Source organism: Perissodus microlepis, chromosome 10 (assembly GCF_051167445.1).
Source record: "Perissodus microlepis isolate ML-2025 ecotype Zambia chromosome 10, ASM5116744v1, whole genome shotgun sequence".
NCBI lineage: Eukaryota > Metazoa > Chordata > Actinopteri > Cichliformes > Cichlidae > Perissodus > Perissodus microlepis.
In genome coordinates this window covers 11,875,332-11,896,690 of record NC_140470.1, presented here as the reverse complement: position 1 = coordinate 11,896,690, position 21,359 = coordinate 11,875,332, and the positions used below count along the sequence as shown (strand labels likewise).

The window sequence follows — 21,359 nt, the reverse complement described above, 5'->3', positions numbered from 1 at the left end:
ACCTGGTTTGGAGTGTAAGCCACAATTTATCACCTCCGCCTAGGTAGCGTTTACGTGCGTGTCATTCTTTTTGGTTGTAAACACAACAACTCGAAACGTTTTGAATGACTTTTGATCAAACTTTTTAGGAGTGTATACTGGGGTCACGTGACCAAACCATTCAAATCTGGCTTACATCCTCCAAGGTCTTCAAGGTCAAATGAATGATTTATTGGTCAAAAATAGACAAAAATCCTTATAACTTAGAAACTATGATTATTAAAAGTGCAGTGTGTGTTGTCAACATATAGAAAGATTTAAAATATCATGTCACATTTGACCTCTGACCTTATCTTCAAGGTCAATAGATTGATCTGAAGGTCAACGGGATAATAATGCTATATAGAGCTATTTAAAACTATGTTTCTTACTGCTATTCTTTCTACTGACCACATAGGCATAAAGGGAATGATATATGGGGATTCTAAATATTACATTACTTTGGATTTTCTTTAAGGTCAAATAAAGTCAAACATTCATAAAATGTCTTTTATACTGCATTTGTTTGTACTGGTAACATTTAAGAAATGCTACTGGTATGTGAGGATTTTAAACATCACATTATAGTTTGCATCACATTTTATATTTGAGCTCACTATTACATTCCGTATCTGTCTTTCTTTCAAGTTGACCCTAAAATGTGTTATATCTTTAAAGAAAGTAATGTCAAAAGCTATTTAATAAGTTCAAGTTATTCATTTCCAGTTATTTACCTATTATTATACCTATTATCTATTACCTTTCCTAGATAATTTTTATGACCAGAGTGAGCTGACTTGGTGGAGGTTTGCACCCCAGAATGCTTAGTTTTCCATCTTTCACACCGTTTAGAAAATCTTCTGTTTTGATAGTATGTTTACACATAATTTAAAGGGAAAGATTATTTCAGTCCACACCAGCCATGGTTTTCATAGACCCAAACCAAAAACACATATACAAGAGGAATAATCAAGAAAGGGAGATAAAAGTGGAAACCCAACACTGCAAATGCATTGGAAAATATGGATAATAAATGGAACGTAGGTCTTAAACATGTAAATTTATCCCCTCACCTTTTTCAGATCAGAATTTTCATTCTCATTCTCTACGTATAACACACAAAGTATAACACATCAGTACTTCTTCAATATTTTTTATAGTTTTCCCTCTGTATTCACTTCAGTTCAGTTCAATTTAATGGATATAAATATAGGGGAGAAAGACCAGACAAAAGACACACAGTGGAAGAGAGCCAGAGATGAACAATAACAGCGAGTGAAAAGAAGTGAGTGAGGAAGAAACGCTCGGTGCATTACAGGAAGCCCCCAGCAGCCTAGACCTATTGCGGCATACTAAAGGGAGGATTCATGTCCACCTGATCCAGCCCTTTTTCTTTTATCAAAAAGGAAAGTTTTAAGCCTAATCTTAAAAGTAGAGAAATTGTCTTTGAAACCATGCAACCTGAAGGCAATGCCCCCCGCTTTAGTGGTCTTCTATGGCCTTTCAGGTCTCTTTGGTGTTGCTGAGCTGACCAGAACTTCATCAGAATTCACCAGAATGTTGATTTTGCAAAACAAGCTTTTGCTGTGTCTTCACCTGCATCAACCTCTTGAAAAGCTACCAAATGCCAAACACTTGGAAACAAGTGTTTATATTTAATCTGCCAAATTTGCCACGGCGTAATAAGGGAACAGGTCCAACTTGGCCATAAAACTGCTTTTAGATAATTTTCCACTTGCCTTTGAGCTCTGGAAACAGGAGACTGTGTATGAAGAAAACGACTGGATACTATTAGAAGAAATAAATTAAATCCAATACATTTTGCTGGATTCGCTGTCTTTAGGGTTCTATAACTCTTATCCAAGATGAGTCCATTGAAAAATGTATACAAGACATAATGTATGACTGTAAAATTGCTGTGGGATTACCTTATGTTCTATTGAACACTCATCAATACCATGTTCCTTGAAGTGTTTCTATAATTTAAAATTAATTGTTGAATCATATATCATCTACATTATTAATGTGCTTATTCCAGACATAAGCCGTACCCTGCCTTTCAGTTTTATGGTTACTCATTAAGACTTGATTCATTAGGGCTTTATGCATACGATGAATTCAAGCCATTTAATCCTTGTTAATTTCAGCATTTCATGTCCCTTTAATGATGTCACCTGCTGTGTTAAAGAAAAGCTAATTCACATTTGAGCTGAATAAATCTTTTTTATACCCCGGATACATGATAGCCATGCATAGGTTAGCCACCAGATGGATAATGTTCGGGACTAAAGGCAAGTCTGTTTCTTTAAGTTTGTTTCCACATGAGGCGAGAATTTATTCATTTCAGACAGCGCATCGTCACATTTAGAGTTCTCCTCTAAACCAGAAGAACCTATACAAGACTCTTCGTCAGCAGAAAAAAGCTTGGATCTGCTGCAAAGAATCTCGAAAACTCTTAAAAACTCTGAACTTTCTCTGGAAAAGATGCCATCAAGCTGCTCTTTGCTGAGATCATCTTTCCTGTTAGTCTTAACTTTAATTATGCTTCTGGATTCCAGAGAGATCTCCCAGGACGACAATGAGGTAAAGTACATTTTCTTGTGACTTTATTTGCTGACTTTCATCACAGAAATAAAAACCAGAGGTAATTTATTGACTGTACCAAGAGAACTTACACCCTAGTGTGATATGCATTTACTTTAATTTTCATTTCAGCAGAATTATTCCTTGGGCGAGTTTTAACTTCCTTCTAAAATAATTTAATCTGATATTATCTTACAAATTATGTTGATATGAAACAAACAAAGTGGTTTAAGGTTCAAAGGTTTTTTGAAATTATCAAAAAAATGCAAACAGCTTTTTTTTAACCTCAGATGAAAGTAAGTTATTAGATCTGGTTCTGGTTATATCCTAGATGCCCTGCACTCCTTCCATAAGCAGCTTTAATTAATTCTTTAATTGATAATATTATTATCAGTGTATTGTCAGGCAATGCTCTTTTATTATCCTAACAATAATCATAATAATATTGTAGAAATAAAAGAGAAAATAACAGTTTTTACTATTCACATGTTCACAGGCTTTTCTGGGGAGTCCTTATCACCTGCACATCATCTCCACTCCTCTGGAAGCCAATGCTGGTCCTGGAGAAGATACCCCTACCTTCCCACAAGTGGAAGCCGTGTTTCTCATGGACTATAAAACGCAGGCTACTCGAGTGTGGCCACGTGTTATCCTGGACTACATGAGGCACCAGTTAAGGTTCAAAGGACGAACAAAGAAAAGCACAAAGAAAGGATATATTTGGAGGTTCACTGTCTAGTGAAAGTAAAATGCAATAGTGTGAGATCTAATAAACTACTTCTTAAATGTCATCGTTTTCTGTAAGTTTTTTTTCTACATCTGTTCTATAGCATCTCTGATCTGTTGTTAAAACTATTTGGACTTTTTCAGATCTTAAATTCAATAAACCCAACCCAGCTGTAGATAGTCAGCCGCATAAAACTGAAACTCGTCAGGCATTTCAGGCTATTTTATTTGAGGCAATGTTTATTCGAACCAGAATCATCTTTCCCAGTTGGAGCATAGACTTACAGCCATCATTTGTTGGATAATGACACACCTGTTTTATAGCCAGGTGAGGCCTGTTCCTTGTTATTTCATGACAAACAAAACATACATAATATTTTAAATTGCTTCAAAGTGTTGAACTTGTATTTTAGCATTTTTTTTTTAGCATTATTTCCATAGTTTTGAACAAAGACATCACAATATGTAACCAAGAAACAAAACAAAAAACATCTAAAGGAGATGAAATTCTAGTGAAATAATATAAATAAAATAATAGTAAAAAATCCTTTTGTTAGATTAAACGAGGATGACAGAAAGACAGAATTATGAGAAAGGAAGAAAGAAAGAGCTAATGAGCCACGGCTAACCACAACATCTGTCAAACATGATGGAGGCAGTGTTATGGCATGAGGTGCCAGAGGGACTATATAAATTGTGTGTGCTGATGATGGGACTGCTGATAGAAGGAGCAGGATGGACTGTGAAGTGTTCAGAGCTGTACCCTCTGCCCAGATTTAGCGAAATGCTGCAAAACTGATCAGACGATGCTACACAGTGCAAATGGATAACAACACAAAGCAAACCACAAAAACAACAGTTTGCTAAAATGGGATATTCGTCAAAGGCCACATCAGTCACCCAACCTAAAGCCAATACAGCATGCTTATGCTTAACATTATGTTGCGTTGTCCAATTACGTTTGAGCCTCTGAAAACAGGGGACTGTGGGTGTTAATGAAGTAGTTTTGCAAAACCTGCAAAAAGTCTGCACTTGAATCACATCTTAACTGTTTAATCTGAAATGCATTGGGGTGGTTTTCAGTGTAATTATGCAAAAAACCCACGGAAGTAACGTCAGTTAAGGTTCTACTCCTCTCCATGCTCCAGTCAAAGAGCGCCTTTAAGAAATCAGCAGATGCATCTTCAGATGTAATTTGCACCAAGAAATGTCAGCTCTGCTGCTCTCTTGACTAAAGTTGCATCAGCTGACCATGAGCACAGACTCTGCAGGAGGACAAAAATGAGTAACTTTGGGAAAACATGGAGGAAAGGAAGCTGATTAATATTTATTATATAGGAAAAATATGTTTAATAATGCTGTTTTTTTCACTTAAATTCAACTTGGATCATTAATAAAACATTATTTTTAATGATTAACTTTAAAAAACAAACAAACAGTGAGGTGGGGGTATATTTCCCCCCTTCTGGAGGACTAGAAGGAGACTGAGAACCAGAAGAGTAACTAACGAAAACGTCAGATGAGAACAGCTCAGCTGATAAAAGCATGGTTTAAATATTATTATAATACATTACTGACCTTACTATATTGCAAATATTTATAAAAGATAGCAGGTGTTCTAATAACAAAGTAACAAAGTCAAAACTTTTCAAGTGGCTTTATTAATAAAATTATCACGTCAATAACCATTTGTAAGGAAGATCTACTTAAGTGTTCTCATTTAAACGAACAGTAACACAGTCCTACTTTAATATCATTAACCCTTCCACAAACAAGATCTTTATCGCAGCTTTTCACGGATAGTGTTTCAACATCTGAAAGATTCCCAATCCTGCTTTACACATGGAAATTACACTTGACACTATACATTTATTATTTAAGTCTGATAACCTAGGCACAGTCTAAAAAACAAAGAACAAAGAACGAAAAAACGAGTGGGCATTATAATGTTTGTGTGTTTCGGTGAACAGTCTCTAAAACTGACACATTAAGAGCAAAAAAAAAAAAAAGTACAGTACAAAAGATAGTTTAAGTATTTTGTAAAAAGGAGGAGTTTCTATATTTTACAATACAGACTATTGCAAACAAGTCCCAAAGAGATCTTAGAAGTGTCGAGTCTTTTAGTCAGTAATGAAGGAATGTATTGATATGACAGCCCTATTCATTCAGAAACAGATTTAAAAGGTTTCCAGCTGTACGTCTCTTTGAAAAACATCAAGGGCAAAGACCTCACCAAGGTCATCTCAGAAAGTGGAGAATCAAACCACAGCTGCTCGGCTTTCAGGTGCAAATCAAGCATGACTATGCGAGCTTACGTTATCGTTACAAGAGCCAAACATGTGGAAAGCATTTTATTTTTAATTATTTAAAAAAACAAACAAAAAAAAAAACAACCCACACCGACAGATGTTCACACTGATGAATAAGATGCAAGCTTTCCAAACAGCAGTCTTAAAGACAGCTCGATAAGAGCAGTGTGGGTGGAGAGTCTGTCAATCAATCAATTTTGTTCAATTTCCAGACATTTAACACAGACATGTAGATGAAGGCCAGTATAAGGCAATGCTCTGCTTTTCCTAAAACCACCACCTGTGTCCCAGTTTCTCACATTATTGTTCTACAATTTTTTCTTTTCTATTTTGTTGTATAAAAAATAAAAACAAAAAAAAATGAAAGAAGAAAAAAACTTAATTACATACATTTAAACAGATTCGAGGAAAAACGCTAAAACACTTTACAAGACCACAACCCCATTACCTTATTCTTATCGCCACCGACAATTTATTGGAGTGTAAACCTGAGTTTGATCAACAAACTGTATAAAGCTAAAAAATAGTTTCCTTAAACTGTCCACAACCGCAGAGTATTGACAATGTAAAAGCAGCAGTAACGTTACATATCTCCTATATTTTACTGTGACTTAATTCAATATTAACTTCTCATATTTCAGAAAACTTGGATGCAAAGTTAAAATGTGTGAAAACAGAACTAGGGGTATTACAATATAAAAAGAAGACAAATATTACCCCATTATCCTTGTTAGAAAAAAAAATAAAAGATAGGAATTATTCATTTTAAGACAACATAAATCCTTCATACTCTACTAATCCTAAACAGAACCTTGCACAAGGTAAGATCCCATCCCATTTTTGCACAACTTTGGCCACGAAGACTTCATCTACGGACATTTCACTCTTGCCTAAAAGGGATCGGTAAGTGATCTGGACATTTTGTACTGCACTAGTGATCCAGTTACAGCGGACATCATGCTTGAAAGCTAATGGACTACAGTAAATGTGTGGATTTCAGTGGTTTATGCTCAACATTGCACTTGGTAAAACTTACCAACCGCAGGTTCTGCATTTGTTATGACACTTGGAAGAACTCCACTGGTTATTGGGTGACAGATTTTTAACAATCAGCACTAAATCAGTGAACTAACTGTCAAGCTAGCCACAAATCTGAAAACAATTTAATTTTTTTTTTCCCCAATAACAATATGTATGAGGATAGAAACTCTTTTGTCCTTCTGGTCAAACTAAATAATCTCATTGTAGCTAATTTCTGGCCATCAGATCTCCTCTCAGTCCCTACCAATGAGCTGAGCTGTGTCATCGTCAGAGTGGTGCCTGCCCTCTCCTGTGTCATCACTTTCTGAGTCTGTGTCCTCCACCGGTGAGTAGTAACCTTCATAACCTAGGATGGGTGAGTTGCAGTGTGCAGGGGAGGTGAGGCACTGGGCGGTAGTTGTGGTGGTGGTGGCTGAGTAGGCCCCTGGGCTTCCTGTGGGTGACCCCGGGTTGGAGGGTCGAAGCAGAGGAGTGCGCTCCGAGTCTGCGTCACCCTCTGGTCCTTCTTCCTCTCCACGTCCTCCAGTTTCTGTCTCAGACTCAGACTCGGACTGCTCAGGGTTGTTGCGGGTAACGCGCTGTTTGCACACTGGACACGTCTTCTTGGTCTGTGTGAGCCACGGGTCTACACATTTGCAGTGATAGGCTGAAAATCAAAAACATTTTGAGGAACTTATGAAAAACCTACCAGAGGATGACGACTAAAATACTAAACAAGAGTTTTTAAAAGATAAAAAATTCATATTTTAGAAAATAGGATGGGATTAGATGATTGAGCACTTAAAAAAAAAAGTTCAGTGCCTCATCAACACAGAATATCAGATATTTACCATGTGAACAAGGCAAAACACGCAACTTGTCCCCTTCTTCATACTCATCCAGACATATTGCACACACATCATAGTCATCCCCTGAAAGAGACTGAATGTTACCAGCTTGCATCATTAGACATAAACAGGCATGTAACTCTCAACGCACGTAAAAGTCTTCCCAAATGATTAAAAAAATAAAACGCAGCCTTCAAATTTACCGTCACTTCTTAATATTTAAAAAATTTATTTATTATAATAACAGCAAAAATGGTTACCTTTACTGAACTTGTGTATTGGAATGCGTTTCAGCTGTTCCTTGGACAAACGATTTTTCCTCAGCCTTTTTCTGTATTGTACACATCGTATAATCTGAAATATGGAAAAAAGCTCAGTTTTATCGATGGAAAAAAGATTTACAGTGACGTCTCAACACTTCCCTTAACCCTCATGGCCTGCCTCCCTAAGAAATAACAAATAAATAAATGGGGGAGAACTGTTTAATGCTCATGTACTCATTATTACAAAAAGGGTCGTTTCTCTCCTCTGATGTGTTTGTGGCAGGCTCTATTCATGTGTGCTCTTCTTCATCTGCTCCTCACTTTGCCACACATTAAGCTAAGCTGAGCAGAGAGGCGAGACCGATAAAGTGAAGGTGACATTACGCAAGTGGAAAATAACCAGATTCATTTCTGTAAGTTTAATAAAAGCTGCCTAATAGACATCACTGGGTTTGTTCTTTGCGTTCATGTTTAACAACTATCATTAGATACTAAGAAGCTGGATTAGAATAAAGACACAGAGATATGTTGAGTTACAGTTAGGTCACTCTTTTATAACACAAAAAGCCTCTACTACCTCTGGTCCACTTTCATCATGTGTTACTGTATAAACAACCCAGAAAAGATCAATTCATGCATATACTTACAAAAACAACAGACATCACAAGAATGATCATGCACACTACTCCGGTGAAGGGAATAAGGTAGTAGGAAAGCGGAAAAGGAAACTCTGGCTTGAGAATCACATACGCCCTGCAAGTCAAGAAAAGAAAAAAGTAGAAATATGTTTGTTTCTGCAAACCTAATACATATAAACAGATCTGCCTACAGGTTATACATTTCCATATGTAAATTCTGTAGGCAAAGTTTCTGTACTGGAAACCTTCTGGTTTCCCTTTGCAATCTAAGGTCTGTGGACCAACAGTGTTTGAGGTTGCAGAGCAAAAGAGCGAAAACTTTGCAGAAATTCAATCTCAAAAGCATTTGACAATCACAGATGCAATTTGATTAACAGAATTCTCTTTCTTATTTACCTGCATTAGTCACGTGACATGATAACAGACAATGACATAAGCTCGCTACAGTGGAAAGTCTGAAAACCGGCCTTTGCCTGAGAAGCTAAATCAGCAGCCAAGCCAAATGGTTTCCAGATTGGTACAAATCTAATGCTGACAATTAAAAGTTGGTTTAATCTACAGTTTATGTTTAATATTACTGGTATTGTTCTTCCTTACCCCTGTTCCGGAATTATGTAATTCCTAAGAATGTGCGAGGCATAGTAGCTGGTGAATACAGAGGGAATATTAATCTGCTCTGCAATAGTTTCTGAAAAAGAAAAAGAAAAATACAAAACAACAAGAATCAGACACACACAGTAGGACAGTACAATAGCAAATATTTATATTTGTAATATTTGTTTTCCCATGTTTATAATAGCACAAATAATTACCATTGCTGTAGTTCATATTGAGCAGAATTTCTGAATAAATGTTGTGAACGATTGCGGCATCGTATCCAGCTTGCTGTGCATTTAAAACCTGAAACAAGTTCCTTACATTAGAGCAGTGTGCTTCTCAGACAACAAATATTCAGTGTTAAACTCTGCTTACCTTTATATCAAAGTTGCAGTCATAACGTTTGATGAGAACAACAAATTTGGTAGTTGTGGCATTAAAAGATGGGGGCAGTGGTGGGGGAGGGTCTATTGTTGTGCAAGCATTAGCTGGATGAGAGGCAACCAAAACTCCCTAAGATACAAAGAAAAAAAAATGCATCATTATAAAAGAAATCGACCTGCATTTTACCATCTGTACTCCTCCTTCAACACTCAGTTCTCACCATTATTCCATCCTTTGGAAGTGCAGATCCAAACAAAGCAATGCGGTCCTCAAATATATTGGTAATATTGCTGTAATGCTGTAAATACAATATACAAACACTATGAGAACAGGCAAAAGTTTCATAAGAGTCTGAGGCTCATCTTTCCAAACAAAGGTTACCAAATTATATGATTTAAAACTCCAATTCTACTTACAGCATATATATAGGCATCTGTAGGCAAGGGGAGCAGTATGCTGCAGAAAACCAGTATAAGCACACTCAGTCGAGTTCCCATGCACCGACAGCCAAGCTGCACCATCCTTGGTTACTTACAGTTGAACTAATCTATAAAAAAGAAGAAGTCATGTTGAACTAGAGATTTATGCTTCAGCAGGAAATCTACACCATAGCTACATTGTAACCACAATCCCTTCTGAAACCCAACAAAGTAACCTACCCCATCATCTGACGGGCACCTCCCTACAAATATAACTGCACGTTGGGTGTGCACAGCCTGCAGCTATTGTGATTGGCCTGTTCAGTACTGATGATTCCTCCTGTGCATTTCTGGCTACCTTTTCAACAGTTTTTATTTTAATTTATCAGTCAGAGAATAACAATCATGATCTAGATATGAGGACAAGTAGCTACAGCATTAATATAAGCACTGTGGCTCCCAACATCCTCTAGCATTACATGAAGGAACCTTTTAAATACAAGCGCGCTCATGCTCACAGGTGTACACACGGGTGCTCACACACACAAACTACACCCTTTTTGGCTCCTACCTCAAAGCACACTGTGCGCTGTCGATCTTACGTGCTGCACAATAATGTTTAGTATTTACTGTGATATTCCCATAGATCATCGTGATGTTGTTTATTATGTTGCTCTTTTTTTTTTCTTCTGCTTGTTTTCTCTTTTTTCTTTCTCAACATGTGATCCAGGTGATTGATTTATGTATTTTTTGTCTGCTTATTTTGTTTGTTTTTTGCCCTTTGCCCTTTATCCCCGTCCCTCTTCCCCGCTGTTTTTCTTTCCCTCATTCTTTCTCCCCTTTCTTTCCCCCAGTCAAGTCTGTCCCGTATTTAGCAAGTGAAAATAAAATAAACAATAAAAGGTGAATCAAATAGACCAATACGGTAAGGCTGGGATGGTCCATTTGGTAAAGTAAATCCGTTGGGCATCTTTCTTCACCTTCAGACAATAATTCTCTCAAATGTCAGCAAATTCCACGAGGGAGATTGCTGACATTGTTGGGATGGGCGTGATAGAATGAGCAAAGTGGAAAAACTAGAGGAGCAAATATTTTTGCCCTGAAAAAAAAAAACAAAAAGAAAAAAAAACTGACCAGAACAAAGAATGGAGAAAGAGGAGGGGGGAAAAGTGCCAGAATTTTATTTGTTTCTACTGGATGGCACCGCACATAAAATGTGATAATTAACACATGACGCACCACGCACAAGCATAAAAGCTGGCAGCCATTCATGTAGGTTACGTCGCAGGCTCTGCAAAGATTCACCACAGAAGTCTATGTGATGCCTTATTATGCAAATTCAAATAGTTCAATCTAAGTAAATCTGTAACCTGATTCATCAACAAAGAATGAAGTAACCCACCATCACACATTTACACGAACTACATTGTTATGGAGTAGCAAGACAAGTACTTTTGGAGGTTATTGCAATGTTGTCCTCCTTTGACTTATTTTAACCCAAGCTAATTGGCATTTTCACAAGCAAAGGAGCATGTTTACATAAAACACTTAAGTTCACTGACTGTTTGCAGTTTCCAGAGGTTTGCTTTGTTGACACTCCACTTTTTATCACTTTAACACAGATAAGTAATCTAACCAGTTGTTTGGAAGCTTTGTAATTTACCACTCCCATGTAAATCAGAAGAACCACGGATCTGAAGTAGACTGCATCTACATATTCTCCACATATCCCCCACAAATAAACACCCTTTTACATGGAAAAGTATGAATACGCACAGTATACATTCAAGGCCCTTATACTGGAACAGATGAAAACAAGCCATTTGACTCAAAGTGTACTCAACAATGCGGAATCTGAATGCACGTACATGTATACGCATACCTTCAAGAAAAAGAGATTTTAAACGACAACACGCTCGCTAGGATGAGGTAAAACAAGTGAGATTCTTTTTAGCAAGATAGTAACATTCCCCAAAGGCCACATATGGTTTGTGTCACTAGTTAGCCATTTAACCCATATAGAATAGAATAGAATAGAATAGAATGATCCTTTAATTGTCCCACAAGGGGAAATTTGGGTGTAACAGCAGCAAGAAAGACACATATACAAACAAACAGTACACAAGACACAGAACAGAAACATACACAATTTTTACATATTTACATCAATTATACTGTCTCCTGTCTTTCTAACAAAACAGGAATGTAGCAACTTTTTGTCGCTTTTGCTGTTTACAGGAAGTTGACCTGGTATCTTTGCAAGGCTCTGTCGCAACAATAAAACTCATATGACTTAACTATGCAGTTAGGTCAAAGTAGACTGACTAGCTGAAATGCGATTAGCATGCCGTTAAGGTCAGTTTCTCCTTAACTCTGACCAATGTACACGTAACATTATCTCATGTGTTTATAGTGTGGGAAGGACATACCTCAGTATCCCGCTAATAAGTGCAGTGGGAGGTTTGTGACCTCACCTGAGATTCTCACATATAACCGTGTTTTTTTTAAATATATAACACTTATTTTGCTTTTATACTCCCCAATTATCTCTAAAGAGTTACTATTTCCACGACAAAACGACAAACACAGCGAGGATTAACTAAACGTTAGTTGCCGTCTGGCTAGTATTAGCTGACGTTAGATAACAGCTACGATGTATTCGTAACAGATACTCATATATCTATTGTGCAGCCCATTCACAACGTTTTATAGAGAACTAACAAAACAAAAACCGATGATACGTCGAATAAAGACAACATACACTTCCACCAAGTTGTGTTACCTTACAGCCGCTAGGTTTGTTTGTTATTGCTTCTTCTTCGGTGTCTTCCTCGCTCGTCGTCTTTCTTCTTATTTAGGTTCTGTTGGTGGTTGGCAGACCAGCGTTCAGGTGCTGTACCGCCACCTATCGGACTGGAGTGTGAAACAGTAGACGGGAGTTTTGCAAGCTCTATTGAGTGTTTAAAACCTTTGGTTACAGTAAAATGAAAACAAAAATCAATTTCAAGTACAAATATAAGGTTTCAACATAGAACGAGTGCATGGAATTAAATTCCTGAGTGTGATAATAAATGAAAAAAGTTGCTGGAAGTCAGAATCAGCTTTATTGGCCAAATATAGTAATCGGGCTACGTTTTTATCTTTGCTCTCAGTGTAAATAGCATAGAAAAACAGATATTACAGACAATAGCAAAATGTATAGCATATTCATATGTGCGATGTGCAAAGTGTAAAGGTATTGGAATAAATTATTAAATAAATAATGGATTGCTAACTAACTGGTTAAGATATCAATAGTATACACGGATCTCACAGTAATGATATTCAAAACAAACTGTGTTAAAGCATTTCAGTCTTGCCTAAAGTGAGGCATGTGAGACATCAAAAAACACTTTACATCCTTTACAATTCTTTGGTTTTACCTTGTTAAGTTACTGTGTGGAGAAAATACTCATCAAAGGTCATTACAATCACTGTATGTATTGAAAAAACAACAACAAAAACAAAACAAAGATCCATGCGAATTGTTAGTAATGTAAAGTTTTATAAACAAAAGTGATCCAATTTTTTAACAGTAAAATTCTTTAATTCAAAACAGCATGAATGTAAGGAATAAATTGTTGCCAGAAACCATTCAGAAATTGTTCTGTGATAGAGATGAATGACTACAACTTAAGGGGTACAACAAATTCTAAGATACAAAGAATTTGGACTACTAAAATAACTTTTTCTATATCCACATGTGGCATAAAATCATGGAACAGTTTAATGTGGAACAGTTTAACAGTGGAATTAATGGTCAAGCATTACTCAGTTTACAAACAAATATAAATAGGTTATTTTAGAGGGAGGAATGTAGAGGGCTGATAATCACACAGTGATTATTCAATGTACAAAATGCATTTTTTTTGTCTTTGTTGGTGAAGTATATAATGTTTTATGTGTGTGTTGTTTGTAGACTATGTACAGTTATGTTGTACGAGGAAATCAGGTTTTAATTTATCCTGCTTAAGGAAGAAGACTGCTGCATGTGGATAGTACTTCAGTGCTGCCCTCAAGTGGTAGGATCTCTGTAGTATCACATGCAGTGTTTTTGCTGTTGTCAGTCTGATGCCAGGACCTTATCTTCAATGGAAATCAGCTGTAGTACAAATAATAACTCCAAGCAAAATAAATAAATAAAGCTTGCATATATACTAGGAAAATGGACCCACTCTCTTTTGTGTAAAAATGCAGCTTTTCACCAGTAGTGTCAGGTGTATCAGAGCACAGCGGTATAAAAGAATGACAAAGAATCTACATTTGGATGAGCTTTTGGATAAAAATCAGCAGCTGTATTAAACATGTCCATACACTGTTAAATGTTAAATTTCTTTCCCTATTTTTACCCTGTTGCTTTCTAAGATAATGATGCTGATAGCAGTGATTTTTTTGCTTAAAAACATAGAATCCGTGCATGCTAATATCTTGCTTTTTGACACTAAGGAAAAAATGACACTGGGGAGATGAAATTTTGCATCATGATGGGCCCAAGACTTAAATAAAGCTAAATAAAATAAAATAAAATAAAAATAAATAAAGAGGAAATTATGCTTAGTTTTAGTTTTATTTGTTAGTTTGGTTTAAAAAAACAAATATTACAACTTTCCTGATGAGGCTTTGATAGACGTGTTTATTGAGACTCTGAGTGAGTCAGCTGCTTTCAAAAGGTTGAGTTTTTATTGTAATATCTGGACTGTTTTTCCTGAATGGCTCTCAAATGTACGGCTCCATACATTAATAATAAAAATGAATAAAACTAATACTGAAACTAAAGATTTTCCCACAAGAAAAACTCAAATGAAAGAAGAAAATCCGCTGTGGAAACTAAGTGAGACTACACTAACTTAAAAACAAATAGTAAAAGGGAGATATAAAATGTTTATGAGTGAAGATGGTTGTCTGTCTCTCTGTGATGCACACCATGGTGGTGTCCATGGTGTACCTCACCTCTCGCCCTACGACTGCTGTGAAAGACAGCCCCCATTCTTCACCACCAATGTCGTGGTGAAGAATGGGAAGGATTTTTTTTTTTTAAATTGATAAGATAAAATGAAAATCGCAGAAAGTGAACAAACACATGAAGGTTCATACATTAAGGTATCGTAATGCACTTAAAGCTTTTCGCACTCTTTATGAGAAGATTGAAGGAACTGTTTTATGAATGTGTTTCTCTCCCTTTTGTTACAGCAACCTGTCTGTGCAGCTTTGTCAGCATACAGCAAAGTCTAAAAACATGATAAAGAAAGCCACACCTCCTAAACTTCTCTGCAGTAAGCTACTTACCTTTGGAGTTATAAGCCCATCACCTGAGATTCAGTCTGCTGTAACAATCCCAGTGGCTCAGGCTCTTAAAGCTCAGTTATGTGCACAGACCCTGACTCAAAGGGGATTAGACACTGACAGTAACTATCAGGTGAAAGTGTTTCTTGAAATTTTGCCATATTGTTTATTTGTTGCAGCCAGAAAACACTAATAATATAGCAGATATCGCTGGATTTTGTGTTATAAACAATCTTCTTCCATAAAAAAAATATTTCAAACTGTCCAGGAAATCAAGTAGAAAATGAAATTTATAACCTGAGGTTTGTTACTGTGTCGTTATATATTACAGAGCAGTGTTGTGTGTACTGTGAATTGCACTTGTGGTAATAAACTGTCTGCCATGAGATGTAGCTTTGGCTATTAATGGCCTTGTGCTCCTATTTTACTGAAAGCATGCAACTTATTGAATTAGATCAGCCATATTATCACGGTTAAAAAGGTTTGGGTTGAAAAGGATTCCCATGGAGGTATCTTCAATTATTAAATGTGATATTTATGGGAAAGTAGTTCTTTTTTTTTAATCCATATTCTGTGTTTTCAGGGGCCCCAAGTCCCCCTTTTGATTGGACGTAATGGATAAAAAGCCCATATGAGTTAAAACAAACCAAACCTGAACATGAGGCAGAGTATTAGAAGATTTCTTGTTTCAGACCAAATTTGAATCACATTCTTACTAATAATCCAAAGTTAGATTAAAAAAATACAATCAAGCTAAAATGTTTTTGTAAGAATTCACCCTTAATTTAGCTGCAAAAAAAAAAAAAGCCCAACAAGTTAACACAAGAAGTTAATTTAATATTACAAAGTCTGCCATGTTACATAGAGTTAGAATGCTAAATTCAACCCTCCACAACAGTGCTTTCTGTTTGCCTCATCCTCTGTCAGGCTTGGTAAGTCATCTGGTATCTCTGACTTCAGAAGTGCAGATACAGTCCAGACATGCTTTCCTCATAGAAAGTGAGACACGCAACACCTAAGAATAACATTGAAAAAAATGTGTATTAGCAACTATACATATACACTGATGTACTCACATGCTGCACATGAACATTAACACTTACAGGAAGCCTTTCCCACAGCCCAGAGGTCCAAAGAACAACTCTGTTGGGAGGCAAACCTTTCTACATACTCCACTTAGACTGGGGCAAGACCACGGGAAGGATGCAGCCTCATTTAGAGCAACTGTAATTTAGAAAAAAAAAGAAAGAAAGAAATTTACTGTAGTTTTAGGTAAAATCCTTTTGCTTTAAGCTTGAAAAACTTCAACCCCTCTTGGTCATAAACTGGGCAGAAAAAAAATCTGCAGAGATCTGCAGAGATACTTACCATTTAGCAGTAAGACAACCAAAAGTGCCAAAACAATCACACGATAACAAAACATTCTCGCGTCTCTCAGTTTTGCACCAGAAATGAGGGTTCGGTGTGGATCTGTCTGTTTCAGTCAGAACGGAGCAGAGGACACAATACGAAGCAGCACACTGGTCACTGGGTTTTATATTATGGAACTACAAGCACTGTTAGGAGTTCATGCTTTCCTCAATCACATTTAAGAAAATTAGATTACTGTGCCCACCTCGTGTCTAAAAGTCATGAGACAAGAATCTGACTTATAAATGTAATTGAAAGCATGCACAAGCCTTCACTGCTTGCTGGCATTAGCACACAGGCCGTCTCTTTCTATGTTAAATGACTGAGAATGCATTCTCCCATAGCACATGTATTTCTGTATCTCATCTCAACATTTACTGAAGAGAGTAGCTTGTAAACAACAGTGATTTTTCCTTGCAAAGCACGAATGTTTTCCAGCATATTTGTTTAGGTTTTATTATTTTTGCACACAAGTTCAGTGGAAGTCGGGTGACATGAACATTTGTCAAACCAGTTTTAAAGAGAATGTTTAATCAAATGTAAATTGAAACATAGAAAGTGCAGTTGTCGCCATTAGATCACATTACGGTCTCTTATGCTGTGTGGTTGTGAATAGATCAGTGCTATGTAAAGCTTAAGGGAGCGTGGACTCTGGTCAGGTTAGGTGACAAGCCTAAAAAAATGAGAAGAACTGTGTGGGCGGTATTCTTTAGTGAAGCAGAAGCTTTTGAATTACGGACAAAGATTTAATTTTCCATTTCTCTTGGTTAGAGAGATGAGTTTGGAAGTTTGATCGTCCAAAGTGGTCTTAAAGAAATCAGTGCCTTGCTATGCTGGGCATTTTCTGACTGCCTATTCTCTAATGTGAGCACCTTAAACACAAGGTTCTGCCAACAGACTTTGAGATAAGCAATATCCCTGAGCTAGAACCAAATAGGTTCACGTGTCTCCATTTTTTCTTTTTGTCTTTTTGTGCTGCAGCATCCAATAGCAATCGATTTCTTTGTCTCATAAGCCAGATTACTTAGATGAAGTTTAGATTTTAGTCAAATTAGTTCACAGGCTCCTTTCACCCTGAATTATCTGCACCCTGTATATTCAGCCTCAAAAGAGCTGTAGTAACCCAAAGATCTCCGCTTTAGCCAGCAGTTAAAGAGGGTTCACTTTGTTGACACAAAACTTAAAACAGTCTTATCTTAGGAAAAAGTCTCTTTTGAGAAGCCCAAAGCCCACAGACATACACAGTGGCTGATTGCTATTTAATTAGCAGTATTTATCTTTAAATGTCACTAGTAAAGCTGAAGGGGCATAAACCTGCATAGAAAGCTGATCACAGTTTAATTAAAGTTAATATTTTGAACTTTTTGAACTTTCCCACCATGCTTAGAGTGGAACTAACTTATTTATTTATTTATTTATTTATTTATTTATTTATAAAATGAATAGCTAGAAATTGTCACGACCACCGTGCGGACGTGTGGAATTGGAGATAGGACCCAAAATGCGGCAGCTCGGGTGCAGATGAGTATTTATTTAACAAAAGAAAATACAAACAGCAATGGCGTGGGTGAAGGTGAAGCAGGAAAACCTAAACTGGGTAAAACAAACCAGAAACGAAGATGCAGGGAGGTCCGGGGAAATACATACGGAGAGACGCAGGGAGACCGAGGGGAAACAACACAGGATGACGGAGGGGAATAACGCAGACGAACCAGCAACGACTAAGACAGACGACAAGACTTAAAAACACTCAGAGAACACAGGGAGATCACACACAGGTGGGGGACACAGCTGAGGGTGATTAACATGACGAGACCAGGGAGGCAAACTGAAAACACTCACATAAGACGCAGACCTTCAAAATAAAACAGGAAACGCATACACCCAATGACACAACGCAAAAACTTACACAGACTGGGGAACACATAGGAACATGAAAACAAAACCCAAAATAATAATAACTACTAAAACATAAACACGGAGTCACAAACTCCGGATCATGACAGAAATATAAAAGTTCTGCTGTCAGCGTCTTAAAAGTTATTGCTGTATTGCATTATCTCAAAGGTTATGACCCTTTGGACACAGTTTAATCAACGTTGCATCATTTTTTTTTCCAAAGGGATGTCATTACTACTGTTTTCCTCTCAGCCCTCGTCTCCATCCTCCAGGTGCTGTCCAAAGAGGTCTCACCTGTGGCAAAACAGTGGTATCTAATTGCTTTCTAGAGGAATAGAAATACAAAGTGGACTAATGACCTATGATGTGTTTACCTGTTAATGTGTAACTCTTCAGATTTAACTTTTTTTAGTGGCATCATTGGCAGATGATACCTTGTGTACCCTTCAAAACACACCAAAAAATTATGTAAAAAAATGTAACTCGAATTTAAAGACATATATTTCTGTTTCAATCTTTAGCTTATGGAAACCGAGTTAATAAATCAGGTTTTAAATGAATGTTTTAAACACAAGCTGCTGATATTTAAGATTCTGCAAAGTAAGAATTTCATTGCTCTGCATAACCGTTTGTGTTTTGCTGGGTACATGACAATAAACTTCTTGAATCTTGAATTATGTTTAACAAATATATTCCAAATTGTCATTTTCAGAAACTCTTCAGCAACACAGAGTCAGGCATGAATGTATGGAATTCCTTTTAAACACTTCGCGTCGCCTTAACAAGTTATGATATGAGGGCCAAGTCAGGCTGGTTATTTTTATGGAGGCCTTGCCTAAAAGCTCAGTGGAAAGTGAACACAACATGAGTCCTCCTTTAGCTTCTATAGACTTGATTTTTAAAGGCAATCAGCAAAAGATTTCAGATTTGACTTCTCTTTCACAGAACGGACAGCCTCCTTACTTAAGGTTTGGCTGTTGCAAGACCAGCTTTGACACTGAGGCCTGTTTTGCTATTAGTTTTTGTCTGGTTCTTGGGCACTGGGGACCTTTAGTAAACCTTAGAGCACTGAATGCTGGAATTAAAGGCAATGCAAAATTTAAGATGATGAGTGGCTCTGAGCTTCATATGCAGGAGCCAAACTTTTTATTTCTCTGTATGTAAGGGGGAAATTTGATCTGGATCCTGGCACAACCCGGCGCTGGTGGAAAAATAATAGTGGGGTGATATGTGTTTGAACTAGTAAGTAGTCTAGCAGCAGCATTCTGCCAATTCTACCCAAGGGCTGACTTCGTAAGTAAAGAGAAATGTGAACTCCGATATTATAAGAAGAGCTCAAGGCATGCACGAACATTTCTCATATTCTTTTGAATCTACACTTACTTTCATTGTGATTCTTTGATAGAAAGTGGTGAAGCTGTTTAATGTGTGCACCAGAGGACATGCACTGATCAAAAATAGAACGGGGATCATAGTGCTGCATGGTCACGGGGGCACCAGTCCAAAACTCCATCTACTAAGTGTTGACTTGTTGGAGATCTTTTTCTCTCTCCCTGTCCAGTCCTTTATAGCATTAAAGCTGTCTAGGAGCCTAGAAAACTTACAGACCCTATCAGCAAACACACAAACACACTCTTACCAAATTTGATTAACAGAAAAGCTTCAGTTTCCTACTCTTAGCTGACAGGAGTGACACCTGGTGTGGTCTTCTGCTGCTGTAGCCCAGACATGTGGTGCATTCAGAGATGCTTTTCTGCATACCTTGCTTGTAAAGAGTGTTTATTTGAATTACTGTTGGCTTCCTATCAGCTCTAGGCAGTCTTCCCATTCTTCTCTGACCTTTGACATCAACAAGACAGTTTCACCCAGCCCTTCTTTTTTCTGTCAACCCTGGAGATGGTTGTGTGGTAAAAGTAGTTCAGCAGCTTCTGAAATCCTCAGAACAGCTTGTCTACCAGCAACCACGTCACATTCAAAGTTACATAAATCCCCTTTCTTCCCCATTCTGATGCTTGGTTTGAACTTTAGCAGTCATGTCCTTGTGTACATGCATGAGCATAAGTGAGTGTATAATATCAGGCTATAGCAACCATACACACACATACACACAAACACATGTGCGTTAGGATGTCTACTGCTTATAGGTCAAATCTGGGAAATTAACAATACTTTTAACTGTCAAACTGCTTCATTTAATCAGGCCGACAAATGATTCATGGCGAATGATTGAGCAACGCAAGTAAGAATTAAGACTTCAGCAAGCTACGTTTATGTGTTTTCAAGAAAATGCAGCATAAATGTAAAATACAACAGAATGGAAATAAATGTCAAGCACTAAAAGCTTTTAAATGAAATGTGGAGTCTCCACTGGATGTATAGATTAGTCATTTAATATCTATATCTATTTGCAAGACCTTTATGGTATTTATATTATGTGCATAGGAGGAAAGGACAATTGAAAGGGGTTTGTGAAGCAGAGGGACGTTTTTTTTTTTTTTTCACCATGGTAACAGGAGAGATCAGCACACCACTAACCCACCCTGAGCTGCGATAAAAGGCTGCCCACTTAAGCAGTGCACTCTGCAGCAAGGAGAGGAGGAGAAACAGGTACAGTAGGCTCAAAATAGCTTCTAAATGCTCTGTATATTCCTGCTCACTGAACCTGTAACTGTACAGATAGTACCTGCTACTCAAACGCTTCATATGCTTTATAACTATGAACTTCAGTGGCAAATCTAGGTTAAACTCAGCACCATAAAATCAATAAATCAATAAATCAACAAATCATGATTGAACACTTTAGAAATAACCAATTTTGCTGATATCTTTTACTGTGTCCAGTGTGTATTTTATGTGTCATTAATATGTCATATATTTATTTTGAAGTTCATGTTTTTTTTTCTTTTCAGAACTGAACTGAAAC

General features: G+C 37.1%; 1 protein-coding gene across 3 annotated transcripts; it reads right to left on the bottom strand.

The window, feature by feature from the left end:
• Window positions 1-4,968: 4,968 nt before the first annotated feature.
• Window positions 4,969-12,670, bottom strand: rnf167 (ring finger protein 167). 3 transcript variants are annotated; one of them, XM_084942025.1, is made up of 10 exons: window positions 12,588-12,670; window positions 9,803-9,933; window positions 9,607-9,684; window positions 9,378-9,515; window positions 9,218-9,305; window positions 9,003-9,093; window positions 8,415-8,520; window positions 7,765-7,858; window positions 7,508-7,588; window positions 4,969-7,323 (listed from the first exon to the last, which is right to left on the bottom strand). In XM_084942025.1, the coding sequence occupies exons 2-10, from the start codon at window positions 9,905-9,907 to the stop codon at window positions 6,911-6,913; spliced, it is 1,194 nt and encodes a 397-aa protein (XP_084798151.1). In that variant the 5' UTR covers window positions 9,908-9,933; window positions 12,588-12,670; the 3' UTR covers window positions 4,969-6,910. The 3 variants fall into 3 exon arrangements, with proteins under 3 accessions (XP_084798151.1, XP_084798153.1, XP_084798152.1); XM_084942027.1 differs by having other exon boundaries at window positions 12,593-12,663; XM_084942026.1 differs by having other exon boundaries at window positions 12,567-12,628.
• Window positions 12,671-21,359: the final 8,689 nt, after the last annotated feature.